The sequence below is a fragment of the Setaria italica genome, chromosome VII, assembly GCF_000263155.2.
Source record: "Setaria italica strain Yugu1 chromosome VII, Setaria_italica_v2.0, whole genome shotgun sequence".
NCBI classification, from domain to species: Eukaryota; Viridiplantae; Streptophyta; class Magnoliopsida; order Poales; family Poaceae; genus Setaria; species Setaria italica.
The window spans coordinates 30,358,697-30,372,470 of record NC_028456.1 but is presented as its reverse complement, the minus strand read 5'-3'; the positions used below and the strand labels follow the sequence as shown (position 1 = coordinate 30,372,470).

Here is a 13,774-nt window from a genome sequence, read left to right as displayed (position 1 = left end):
GTCGTTTCATCCAGACTAGATAGGTGACTAATTTATTCCCGAAACTAAAATGGAACCTTTTGGGGTGTAAATGATTTCCCCTGCTTTATAGAAAGCATACAAAATTTTACACATGCAGAGTACAGACTCCAAATCGTTCTAACGTAGCTATTTTTTTCGTAAATACATAGGAGAGCTGCATATCTTTATATTAAGAAGAAGTTATAAAAGAGTTTGTACAACGCGGGCCGTCCGGACGCACCTATATGGTTGACGGTTAAAAAAATATTACACGGGAAACTAACAACCGTATCTCTAGAAGGGGACGAAACTCAGAATGACACTATCCGATTGGTTGAGCTTCCGTCGCTCCTGGCCATCCCGTGGTGGCCAAATGTTTGGCGCCCGCTGCTGTCCAAAGAACGGCTTCGTCGATGAGCAGCTGTAGCAGCTGCGCCGGCTGCAAGGGGGTGGCTCTGCCAAACATCCTGTTGTTGCGCTCTCACCAGATCTTCCAGGATATAAGCATTATAGAGTCGATACCTTTCTTCTGTGCATCATTCAGGTTATGTCTCAATAAGCCACCATTCAGTTAAGCTCACATCCGGCGCCGGACACGTAGCCATATTCTGATGAGCACTAGCACATGGGAATCTCAATCACGGGATAATATTTTTTTTCTAGACAGTGAAACAATTTGAACATAGCCACCAAGATTAGAGCACCAAATAAGAAGTCTACGGCAATTCTAATTGCAATCTCACATTTATAGTACAGAACTAATTCATCAAATAAATAAGAACCATCGCAAATCGAGCCAGAATTCTAGCAACATCAAGTAAACATTTGCAAATCGAGCCAGAATTCTAGCAGCATCAATTAACCATTGCAAATCGAACCAGAATTCTGTCAATACCAATGAACCATTGCAAGTGCGAATTCGATAATCAGATCTATAGAAGTTCAAAGGGCCTTTCCTTTTATGCCAATCAGAAAAACGCCATGGCGGCTCACATTCACCTCAAAACACATCTTCAAAAATGCTAATATCGACGGCACAGCTCTATAGAGGTGTATTCACAGGCTTTACCTCCCAGACACGAACACGAATAAAAACGGATGAGAAAATCTTGACGACACTCGGATTAGTCTGGCTGTAGACAACAGAAGGCACAGTGAGTCCTACAAGCGCCTTACGATTTGGACCCTGAGGATTTCTTCGAAGACTTTTTCTTCTGCTTCTTGGGCGCGGTCTCGGGTACCTTCTCAGCATCTGCGGCCTTCTTCCTGTCTTTCCTCTCCCTTTTCTTCAGAGCATGCATATGGGCCTTAAGAACTGTTGCATATGAAGCTTGGAACTTTGCGTACTCCTTTAGAGAGACCTGGAGGGCATTGAAAGTTGAATTACAGTAAGTTTCATGAACTGGTTCCACAAGCTATGCAAAAGACATGAGATACAGTTTCAGCAAGTTGGGATAGTTCTTATGGAACAGGAAGGATACAGGATTTTCACATGAGTTCACTAAGCTAAGTATCACAAAAACAATAAAAGTAAATGCAAATGAGTGCGCTCAGAAGATATTGCATAAAAAAAAAACCACCGACAACATCTTAGGTCAAGAAGATGACCTAATCGGCTGTGCACAAATTTGATACAAGGCCAAGTAAATGTGTACAAAGTAGAAAAAAGCTAATCACATAGTCTGTGTTACCATAATACGATTTGAAATTGTGCGGTCACGATTCCATAATAAAAGGGAAAGTTTCTAGTATTAATTTTGAAGATGGACTTGTCTATACTTTTTATATGAACATGGAGTGCACAAATATCATCCAAGAAACAAGATTTTTCTCCTTAGATATGGAATGTTTTATTTATTTATTCATTTTCTCGAACACGCAGGAGAACTGCGTGTCATTTCATTAAAAAGAAGCAAAACAAAAGTACAAAAGAACACATACCCACAGAGAAATTAGTTATTTACAAGCTGAAGGAAATTAGTTATTTAGAAGAACAACCTGGAACTAACATGTCATATGCATATCTCATGTAAAAAATGGAAAGATGCCGATGCTGACTGATTAGGAATATCATTATGCACATCGTATTAAGAATCTGCATGTATGCCTGTTTTTTGAGGTGAAAATCAGACATTTATATGCACCTTGGTAAAGGTTTTCACCAAAGGATAATATAGAAACTAATGAGAGCTGTCACTGTTTTATGCAACTGAGGACTTAAAGAGTAAGCACATCGACATCATTCTTTAGACATGTCACGCTTATAAATTACAAGTGAGATATATCAAGCTCTTGACGCTTGATGAAAGAAAGACTTGATTAGGGCATGAAAAGATGCCATACTTAGAAAGTGATTCCAAACCTAGGAACTAACAAGTAACAAGTAACCAACAGATATAATGGCTAAGCATATTTGGGAACCCTTACACGTGTTTCCTTTAGAGTTCAGACTTCAGACCAAGTGACTAGTTGAGCGTTAAGCATATTTAGTAACCCTTACACATTCCTTCAGACCAAGCGACTAGATGGGCGATAAGCAACTTTGATTGCTTGTCATGCATGAAGTACAACAATAGAAGCCAAACAGTGTTGATGCTATTTCATCATTATGAAGTACAACTCAGAAATCTCAAATGTACAAATGATATATACATCATTAGCAAGATGCCCTATGGATTCCGGTATTATGAAGCTAGTTCTATAGTTTCCATCATGCTACAGAGGAGAAGTTGCTCATACTGCTGCAGAGATATGTTCCGTCCCATGCGGCCATGCCTCTGAAGGACTCTGCTACTCAGCATATCTTTTCTAGATATCGAGAGCACTGTTTCCATTTACTAAGCTTACAGGTTTCTATCTACTTTCTACATCCATAAAATCCCTTTGACAGAAAATAAAACGACATATCCTACCACCTTATGTCCATAATCAATAGCAATTATGTTTTAGCATATGGGCGAATATGCATGCAAATGACGATCTGAAAATTAGTACTCGTAGGAACTGCATGGACATAATTAGCAACAAATAAGCTAGCAAACTTCTCACTAGTCACCACTACACAGTATGCACAAAACCAGCAATTCTATCCAAACATATCCCATCAGCAGCACAAGGATGGTCACAGTACCGAGGTGGAGATGCTCTTCTTGCCATCGGAGGCGCGGATGAGGCACCGGTACTCAATCTCCTTCCCCTTCTTCTCCATCTTCTGCAACTGCGCCTTGGCCTTGAGAGATGCTGCCCACATCAACACATCAGGTCAGACTTCGACTCCTCAACCACTCCAATCTACAAAGCACCGCACGAGTCAACAGAGAGGAGCACTCACATCGCTTCATGGTGACCCACACAGAGCCCTTCTCCGTGCTCCGCTCGTACATGCTCGTCAGCTCGCTCAGGAACCGATCTGGTTGCAGCACCACCTGAAAAAAAAAAGCCGCACAGATGCGATGCGTAAGAGGAAGTAATCGGAAGCACTTCCGAGACAGCCGCATCTGCGATTGAAAGAAACCCAACACCCAATGGCGTTTCCTCAGAATCATCGCGTCTAGCTCTAATCCTAATCCGAACGCTAGGGCAAAAAAAAAACACCGAAAGATCTGGATCCCCATGAGTTCTCGCCGTCAAATCGCGATCCTCATCGCAGAGGGCAGTAAGCACGGCAAAAGTGCGAGCGAAAATAGCCGAGGGGACGAAGAATCGGGGCGCGAAATTACCATCTTGAGAGGCCTCGATCGATCGCCGAGAGAGAAGTTTCCCCTCGAGTGCTCTCCTCTTCGAGTCTTCGCTGCCTTTTGGCCTTTGGGATGATGAACCGTGGAGGACGAGAAGGGTATAGGGGGTAACAGGGGAGTACGGACGGCGGAGATCTCGGAGCAGGAAGATCCAACGGTTGCGATGTGGGCTAGGCTTCCTGAAGACTTTGTCAACCGCAGCTTGTAACAGAGAGTTTGCCACGCCGCCGCCAGCTGTTCCGGCGTTCCACCGTGCAGTACCTTTTTTTTTTCCTTTTACCGTGGTACGAAAATGCATCTGTACTCTCCTGGATTGTAAATTTCTTGAAATGCACGACATGATCGGCGATTCCGTGTACCTGTGAACTGGTGAAGACTGGGATTTCACATGGTCGTGCACGCGTGTAATTTTATTCTGAACTCTTGTTCAGATAAAATTCGAACTGCTGCAAAATGATACAGAAGCTCGAGTGCAACGAAATTAGGAAAACGGATATACAAGTCACCAGTCACAAGCTCACGAGTTAACAACAAGAATGGAATCACCCACATTGTTAAGCATGCACGCACGAATCTCTCAGGAACACAAGAACACAGGTTGCCTGTGCTGACGCTACTGAATCGCTGAACCCGTTTACGACAGGGGCGTTCAGGTCCAACACTTCAACACGAGAGTGCGAGACTACAGCCGAGAGCGACGGATCCTGTCACCCTCGGTGCTGACGTGGTCGCGGGTGATCTCCTTCAGCGACGTGCAGCCGCTCAGCGCCATGGCGATCTCGAGCTCGTCCTTCAGCATCTGCAGCGCCTTCCTCACGCCGGCCTCGCCGTCCACTGCGAGGGCGAACAGCACGGGCCTTCCAATCTGACGGAGGACAAGCATGATGCGTTACATGCCAAAATATGTTCCTGCATTCTTGTCAGAAAAACAAATGTTCCTGCATTCTTTTCAGTCAGACTGTCAGGGTAATCCAGCAGGGGACTTACGAATACTCCTGAAGCTCCCAAAGCCAAAGCCTTGAACACGTCAGTGCCACGGCGGATGCCACCGTCAAGGAACACGGGAACACGCCCCTTTGCTTCTCTTACAACCTGAATTTTCCTTGCCTCTGTGAGTTATCACCGGACTGTAGATGTGCTAGGCCGCTGTGCAGACGTGTCTGTAGGATGTGGTTTAGCATACCTCTTCTAGGCAGCTGATGGTTGCCGGAAGATAGTCAAGCTGGCGTCCCCCGTGGTTGGACATGATAATACCCGCAACACCGCATTCGATAGCAATTCGAGCTGCGCATTTGCAAATGTTTCATGGGATTGTAGCTTGGGTCGAGTGGCGTAACATTTAAAGAAGTAACTGGAACCAAATACTTACCATCTTCAGCTGTTATGACTCCTTTCACCAAGATAGGTAACGAGGTGATCGTCTGTAGCCACTTGATATCCTGCAGTGCATGTCATGGATACTTCATTTGTGCATGAGATATGCCACTGCTCTCTGAGGTTTGAAGTCATTCATAGTAACTGCGCATTAGAATGTTGCAAACTTGCAAACCATACCTTCCAAGAAAGAGAGCTGTCAATCTGGCTAGTGACATATGCAGCAAGGCCAGAAACATTCTTCTGAAATATCACAAAACAGCTCTTGTGAAAATAAATTGAAATGAAATATATTTATCTGAATTTCAACCCCATGCGATTAGAGCAGCTCAGTTTTTCATAAAACCTTGTCCAAGTTGCTGAGGTCCAGTCCTTCAAAGCACTTCAATACCACATTTTCAGGCAATGAGAATCTAGTGACATAAAGAAGAATACATAATTGATAATTCATATACTGAATTCCAGATGGTATTTTTGGTAAAGCATGTATAGTTCAGATACAGAACTCCTGCCGAAACTACGAAATGTCACGTTGTATACAGTTCAAGATGAAGACCTGTTCCTGACATCAGCTTCCCTGCGACCAAGCCGTGGGGCATCAACAGTGATGGCAATTGCCTTATAGCCAGCATTTTCAGCCCTTCTGACGAGTTGTTGCACAAAGTTCCTGTCCTTGAATACCTAAATATGGCAATGACGGTAAACAGGGGAAGATCAAATCAAGAAGAAACGGAAGGTAAGAATGTAACATTAGCCATTAGGTGTGAAGGTCATACAGAAAGCTGAAAGAAACGGAGTCCTGGTCCACTCGAGTTAACTTCTTCGATACTATAAGATGACCATGAAGACAACATCTGAAAATGTAATCACTAAAGGAATTAACATGTGAGTCATCATTTAGCCAATACAAAGGTGCAATCTTCCAAACCATAATAGTTCCTGCTGCAGCTGTAGCTCGGGCAGAAGCAACCTCTCCTGCATTTCGATGAACCTCCATAAACGAGCTTTCTTTTGAATTACACCAGAAGAGAAATTAAGTGAACTATAGAAGCAAGATAGAACCTTCTGGGTGGGCCAGTTTGTGCAAAGCAGTGGGAGCCACCATAATAGGCATGGAAATGTTGTAGCCTAAAACACTCATGGACATGTTGATGCAGGACACATCAATCAGTACCCTTGGTCGAAACCTAATATAACATTAATTAAAAAGGACACGTGAGATTCATCAATATTTCATTTTCTTCTTGTTTCCAAATTTAGATAGAAATAAGAACAAACATTGGAAAATTGAATTGGACTGTAAAATAGGCACATGTAAGTGCCATTACACCACTCCTATTTTTTTTCAGAAAGGACTGCTCCTATATTTTCTTCTAAAAAGAAAATTAAAACAGGAGAAGTTCCCGGATAACATGTTTCTATTCCCTAGGGACTAGCTTGCAAGGTTGTGTTCTTCAATCTTATACCGCAAAATTTGCCAGATTTTTCACTTTCAAACATGCAGTTGGTAATACAGTTGGTTCTCTACAAATCTGTAAGAAGCTTACAAAATTCTGGAGAATGCCTCCCTATTCTCCTTGAGTGTCCGCTGGTCTTCTGCACCTGCAGCATAGAAGTCATAAACCATCTTCGACAGCTTCTGCTTTGCAAGCTCCTCATAGTCAGAGACATTCGTGATCAGCGCCATCTCCCTGCTCAAAAATTCTTTTCCCTTAGGCCTCAGCTCATGGTTCAGCCATAAATGTTTTCTCCTATGATTATAATACGAATACGAGGATAGGTACTTGACACTTGCTAAAAAAGGATAAGGGCACTAGACATTGATTTATCGACTGTGATTAGAACATTTTACATGTGAGAAGCTCATAACAATAACCAAGGGGGAATCTTGGTTCTAAGCTATAAATCAAAACAGCCTAAAAGCTAAACAGGGTAAAATGGAAATCAAACCACCACGCGAAGTCCTGGAAGAACTAGATAAAATAAGGAAGAGATTCATCTGGGCTGGAGACACTCAGCTAACAGGAGGCAAATGCAAGGTCAACTGGACCAAAACCTGCTTACCAAAGGATAATGGCGGTTTGGGAGTCCTAAACCTCCAAAACTTCGCTAGAGCTCTGCGACTCCGCTGGCTTTGGCATGAGTGGGAGTCCCCGGAAAAAACATGGATAGGAACGGAGATACCATGCGACGGCTCTGACCGACGATTATTCGCTGCATGCACAGACATCACCGTGGGAAATGGAAGCAAAACAAAATTCTGGCACGATGCGTGGGGAAACGGAGAACGACCAAAGGACATTGCGCCCAACATATACAAAATAACTAAGGGGAAGAAAAAAACTCTTGCAGCAGCCTTACACAACAATAGGTGGGTGACGGATATAAACATACACGCCGGCCTAGCAGTGCAGCATTTACGCGAATTCACCACCCTATGGAGACTGGTACAGACAGTGAGCCTACAAGCACAAAATGAAGACACGATCCGCTGGAAATTCACGCCAAACGGGCAATACTCAACGGCATCAGCATACAACGCACAGTTTCTCGGATCCACTTACGCGCCGCACAGCAGCACAATATGGAAAGCTTGGGCCCCACCGAAATGCAAATTTTTCGCGTGGCTGATACTACAGGATAGGGTGTGGACAGCGGATCGGCTCGCGCGAAGGGGATGGCCGCACTCGCCATGTTGCCCCTTATGCCATGCACAACAAGAGACTGCTCATCATCTCCTGACACAATGCAGGTACACCAAACGGATATGGGGTCTCGTAACCAGTTGGGCATCGCAACCCGGCCTGCATCCTTCGGAATGGCCACCATGTAACACCGCGCTTGAGTGGTGGATCAATATGACTACAAGGACAGAAGCTCCTCGGAAAGGAACCTGCTCGATGAGCCTATTGGTAATCTGGGAAATTTGGAAGGAACGAAACCGACGAATTTTCGAACATCAAGGAATGGCAGCACCCTCCCTGCAGGCGCACATCCAGGCGGAAGCAGACACATGGATTTTAGCGGGGGCGAGTCCACTAGCGAAATTCTTATCCAGAGAGTAATCGCGTATGAAAAACAACACCCTGTAATCCCAATGTAAAATCTGTAACTATCTTCTTTATCAATGCAATAGGCACTATCCCGTGCCAATTCGTTCAAAAAAAAAAAAAAACATGTGAGAGGCTCAGATGCATCGCTTCAGTAAAATGGGACGGATCCATCAAACTAAAAAGGGGAGAAAGGGCACTAACAACATATCACTCTTGCAGGATGTATCAACAAGAGGACCGACTAATCAGCAGAGGTGCAGGCTCAAGGCTTGTGGAAGTGGATTATGCTGTGGCTGCTGATGGTCTGTTACTACCGCTGGGACTGAAAGTGTTTATTTGGTAATCAATTTCGTCCTTTGCGTGCCCATGCCAAGACGGACGGAGGAGGGGATTTTATGATTGGTATCTGATCTACCAGCACTGACGACAGTGACAGGGCAGCATGTCTTCTAAAATACTATCTAGATTTGATTTCTGAAGTAATTCATTCAGATTCGAGTATGAGACTGGAGCACTTCTGCTCGAATTAAACTCGTGGGGAAACTGTGCGCACCTGCGGTAGGAGTCCAAGCCCCTGTAGCAGTTGGACGACCAAAGCAAGCAAAGGCAGCAGCTGTCACTCTGCCAGTCACAAGTACACTATCCCTTCCCGTGCCACGGTGCCAATATCCAACGGGATGACGGAGCTGTGATAGTGATAGATTGAGAGCTTGGATCTCAGTAGGATGCATGCTTCGGCATGGAACGGACAGTGGGTTAGCATCCCCTTAGCGAGGAAACGATGCGAGGCCGCCGCTGCGCGCTACAAAGGGAGTGGGGAGCTAGGCGGCGGCCCGTGGAGGAGCTAGGGGCTTGGGGCGGTGGCATGGACGCGTGGCGCTGGTTCGAGCGGAGCCGTCGGGGGGCGCGGGCGGAGGCCGGTAGGTGCCGGCCGGGGCCTAGCGGAGTCGTCGGAGGCGCCGCGGCTAGAGGAAGAGGAGGCGGAATATATGACGCTTGTTGGGGATGCGCCTTAGGCTAAGCGCACTGCTCCTTCGCGAAAGCAGACAGGGCATGGCCCACATGGCCCATCGGTCTGTACAGGTCGCTCGTCTTGGAACGCTGCCGGCAGCTGCCTGTGTTTCGATCCCCAGCGAGAGGAGCGGCTGCAGCGGTGGAGAGGACTGAGTGCTGGGTTTGCAGATTTCTTGTAGCGAACGGAAGGATCGACGAGTAGATAGAGTTGTGCGGTGCGGGAGTCTAGACTGTATATTTGCAGTTCAAGGCGGTTTGGAGCTGTGCGGTGCGAACCGTCTTAGCATGTGTTTGGTTACTGGACTGATGCAGGTCAGAACAGGTTCGACCCGTATCATCCCGTGTTTGGTTCAGAAGGTTCGTGGATTGGGCTAGACCCATGAGGGAATATACCCTCTAGATCCGGATTGGACGGATTCCACCAAAATGAGCGGACCATTCCAACCTAGATGGATGGCGTGTTGCTCTGTTTCCCTGCGTGTCCGTGCGAGGCGAGGAGGAGCCGGCTTGCACGAGGGCGGCGGGGAGGAGTGGCGGCCGGCGTCGGGGTGGCGTGGAGGAGCCACCCGGCGTCGGGGCGGGGAGGAGGGAGCGGACGGTGTCGGGGCGGGGAGGAGGGAGCGGACGGTGCCGGGGCGACGCGGAGGCGGCCGGAGAGGAGGCACCTGGTGCCAGGATGGGGAGGAGGGAGATGGCAGCTTCCGGGCGGGGAGGAGGCGGGGGCTAGCGCAAGGAGGAGCAGGCCGGTGGGAAGGAAGAAGATAACGTGGGGAAAAAAATAAAAGAGGATGATAGGTAGGGTCCGCAGCTAATAGGTGGGTCCCGTTGCTAACAGTGTTAACATGGCATCCATCCCATCCCTCTCAACCCCTCCAATCAAATAAAAAATTAGGTCCAACCCAATTCCTCTTCATCCCTCTCATCCAAACACGAGGTGGGTCGACTCCAACCCACAAAAGGGGGTCGGCTCCAACCCAACCCACATCGATCCAAAACCAAACACGTGCTTAGGTGGCCTAAGGCTGGGACCCCCTTTGTGTGTAAAAGAGGTTCAAAATGGGGTCTAAGGGCTTGTATGTAAGGGTTAAGGACTCAGTTGTAACATTCAGAGATCTCTTTGTAAAGTCTATAGACCTATATGTAATATTCGACCCCACCAATAGAATTAATATAAACAGCCACCTCCTCCTCCCTATAAATAGAGCCCTAAGGCTTGAATGAGAGGACTCTTGGCCATTTGTTTACTTGGTTCACTTGTTCACTTGGCTTGCTCTCTCCTTTCTCTTTCTCTCTGTAACCTGTTCAGGGTTCCAAATTTCAACAGTGCTGCCCATCGTGATTTCGCACGAAATAAAATTCACGATCACCCAAGCAAGGAACATGACTTTAAGCTGTTGCCGTAAAATATTGAAAAGTCAACATATGAGGGGCTATGGCTACTGAAATAATGAGGGTCATAGTTCATTTCTTCAAATAAAATACTTTAATCTTGTTACCTTCGATGTCTTTCATTTGACTTTGCAAAAGAAAAAATCGAGTGACACCTTCCTTGTTTCTTGACGGTTTGTGTTTTACTACACGAGGTTCGTCTCGGAAACACTGAGCACGTTGGTGCATCTTAATCAAGATGCGCACGCACCCTCGCAGCCAGGCAACGCTGTCCATCACCTCAGAGCAAGCACCCTCGCAGCAACAAGTGCCGACCTCCGGCAAGCTCCACCGTACCCTCGCGGCAAGCGCCAACATCCGCGGCAAGCTCGACCCTCGTGGAAACAATCCTCATGGCCGACCTCGAGGAGGAAAGCTGCATTCTAGTTTTGGCAACTTAGCAACTCGGCAGCAATCTCGTTACAGTCAGTCCTGCATGCATGCGAGGTTGCCAGGCATCAAGGCAAAGCGAGGGTGCAGACTATCGATCGAAGCCGCACTCATCACCGTACGCTGCATGCAACTCGAAACTGCTACCCAAGAATCCTCGAAGTATCGTTGGAACCGAACCCTTGCAACATAGCCTCATATTGTGAAGAAAGCAAGAAACAGGAAAAGGAGCTTTCGTCCGCCGAAGCTCTGGGATCTGGACCACACGCAGAAAAGTTAAAACCCATACATAGTAGTTTTTATGCATCCTTGAAGTGAGCCGTCATGTAATGCAACATCGTCAAAGTCTGCTCGCCATTACAGCTTGGCAGCAAGTCCCCATGCATCAATAACAAGCTAGACAAGAACCCTCGCTGGAACACAGGTTACAAGGTCTCATCAAACTCAAGCTTAACAATTTCACGGATCGAAGGTGCCAAGCAAGTTACTAAGCATGGTCAATTATATACCATCACCCTCGGTGGTTCATCAAAGAGAAGCTAGACAAGAGCACAGCCACCGACAAAAATCCCTCGAGGCTGCCAAGAACCTTGCAGCAAAACTATTGGGATCATATCCATGTTGGGAAACAGGTTACAGAGAAAAGGAGAAAGGAGAGAGCAAGTAAGTGAACAAGTGAACAAAGTGAACAAATAGCCAATAGTCCTCTCCTCCAAGCCTTAGAGCTCTATTTATAGAGATGAGGAGGTGACTGTTTATATTAATTCCATTGATAGGGTCAAATATTACAGATAGGTCCCTAAACTTTATAAAGAGGTTCCTGAATATTACAATTAAATCCTTAATCCTTACCTACAAGCCTTTAGACCCTATTTTAAACCTCTTTTACACACAAAGGGGTTCCAACCTTAGACCAGCTAATACGCACCCAACAAAGCTGCAGGTGGGCCCTGGGCCCTGAGACTTGTGGCAGCGAGCAAAGCATCACATTGCAGAGAGAATGCAAATCTCGACCTCATTGTCCTGATGAATATCATGGGTCCGATTGGTTTCCTTCCGGCGGCACTCGTACCAGCCATGCAGGCCTCCACTGGCCAGGCTCCCGAAGTGCAATGCTCTTTTATTTGGTTTACGTTGCTGTGCAGCCAGGCTGATAAGAGATATTGATTGGTTACCTGCTTCACTAGCACACCGGAGCCGCTTTTGTCTGTCTGCACGCTGGCCCAAGCGCTCGCATCTGCATTGCGCCAGCCAGGCTCCGAGGAAACGAAGGTTTCCTGCGTATCTCGGGAGTCAGGCTCTGGATGGCCTTTTGCACCCCGCGGGACAGGCCCCATGGCTGGCTCAGGTAACCAATCAGACGGACATTGCATCCGGAGAGCTGGTTGCGCCTATATGCAGCGAACCAATCACCCCCTATATAGTACGGCAGAGAGCCAGAGAAGCAGATGTCTCAGGACTGCAGATGTGCAAAACCATCGCAAGTTGCAACAAGAACTGCAGAAGTCTCAGGACACTGAATCTCTGAATCCATTCTGACAGCAGTACACACCATGGCGTTCAACGGCCCTGGGAGTTTCAGACTACAGCAAAGAGCGATAGATCCTGTTCCTGTCGCTCTCGGTGGTGACGTGGCCCCGGGTGATCGCCTTCAGCGACGCGCAGCCGCTGAGCGCCATGGCGACCTCGAGCTCGTCCTTGAGCATCCGCAGCGCGTCGCTCACGCCGGCCTCGCCGTCCTTGTTCAGAGATGTGTCCTCTACGTGACCAAGAACCAGAAACGGCATATCACATTTGCTTGCAATGTTGCTACTCCAAAGAAGTATGGCTACTGATTGCTAACTGGTTTGCACCGGGTGACAATCTGGTTGAAGGTCAGCGTGGCGATATCCAGGTTTGGTGGGAAAGTTTCCTGACACCAATGGCTCCTAACAAGATCAGCAACAGCAATACTAATGTACGTGGTGTGGAACATTTGGAAGGAAAGAAACGGGAGGATCTTCAATCACACCACAGTTCGACCAGACCAAGTCTTTAAGCTAATTCGAGAAGAAGTGATGACCAGAAGAAGGGCCTGCGGGACACCACTGCTGTGAGACGAACAACCATTTATCTTAATTAGTATGTTCATGCTTTATTTATGCGCATAGCTGAGAAAAACCAAATTATATGTAATAGTTCTAGTTATGTAACCTTAAACCTATATCTCTTTTAAATGCAAGGCAGTGCTCCTGCCAAAGTTTAGAAAAAAAACAGCACCGGCCGGCCGATCTGACAGATGACAGGAAGCAACAAGGCGCGTTTTGCCACTCGGTCAAGGAGTGTGTGTAGTAAGCATTCACCGTATGTTCATGCGTTCTTCAGTCAGACTATCAAGAGTAATCCAGCAGGAGATTACAAATACTCCTGAGGCACAGGGGGTTTCATTTCATCCAACCGCCCCTAATCCCGTGGTTCACCCTGCCTTCAACTCATACAAGATAAAATACTTGACCAGTCCATGAACACAACAAAATGACACAAGGGGCATATTTCATTTATCAACTCAATGCATCCGAGATGGCATGACAGTCTTAGATTCGGGATTGGCACCACAAGTTCGTTAGAACCCTTCAAGGCACCTATTTTAAACTTATAAGCATCTCTCTACCGGTACTTATAACCAGGGTTTTAGATTTCATTTTCGGCAAATTTTCCGGTCCCATTGAAATGACCGAAATTCGTGAAATTTCAGACGAAATTTGAGTAAAAGAGGTAGATCTTTCGGTGAGTAGAACA

At 46.6% G+C, this 13,774-nt stretch overlaps 2 protein-coding genes across 4 annotated transcripts; both read right to left on the bottom strand.

Annotated features, from left to right (window-relative positions):
* Positions 1 to 832: 832 nt before the first annotated feature.
* Positions 833 to 3,882, bottom strand: LOC101772624 (signal recognition particle 14 kDa protein). The gene is made up of 4 exons (XM_004976807.4): positions 3,720 to 3,882; positions 3,332 to 3,425; positions 3,131 to 3,240; positions 833 to 1,361 (listed from the first exon to the last, which is right to left on the bottom strand). The coding sequence occupies exons 1-4, from the start codon at positions 3,720 to 3,722 to the stop codon at positions 1,173 to 1,175; spliced, it is 396 nt and encodes a 131-aa protein (XP_004976864.1). The 5' UTR covers positions 3,723 to 3,882; the 3' UTR covers positions 833 to 1,172.
* A 309-nt stretch (positions 3,883 to 4,191) lies between these two features.
* Positions 4,192 to 9,219, bottom strand: LOC101771416 (peroxisomal (S)-2-hydroxy-acid oxidase GLO2). 3 transcript variants are annotated; one of them, XM_004976805.4, is made up of 13 exons: positions 8,718 to 9,219; positions 7,176 to 7,325; positions 6,659 to 6,802; positions 6,174 to 6,298; positions 6,040 to 6,086; positions 5,888 to 5,965; positions 5,668 to 5,792; positions 5,458 to 5,524; positions 5,292 to 5,354; positions 5,107 to 5,176; positions 4,921 to 5,021; positions 4,725 to 4,829; positions 4,192 to 4,602 (listed from the first exon to the last, which is right to left on the bottom strand). In XM_004976805.4, the coding sequence occupies exons 3-13, from the start codon at positions 6,796 to 6,798 to the stop codon at positions 4,420 to 4,422; spliced, it is 1,104 nt and encodes a 367-aa protein (XP_004976862.1). In that variant the 5' UTR covers positions 6,799 to 6,802; positions 7,176 to 7,325; positions 8,718 to 9,219; the 3' UTR covers positions 4,192 to 4,419. The 3 variants fall into 3 exon arrangements, with proteins under 3 accessions (XP_004976862.1, XP_004976861.1, XP_004976860.1); XM_004976804.4 differs by lacking the exon at positions 7,176 to 7,325 and having other exon boundaries at positions 8,718 to 9,215; XM_004976803.4 differs by lacking the exons at positions 7,176 to 7,325; positions 8,718 to 9,219 and adding an exon at positions 8,366 to 8,690.
* Between the last annotated feature and the right edge of the window lie 4,555 nt (positions 9,220 to 13,774).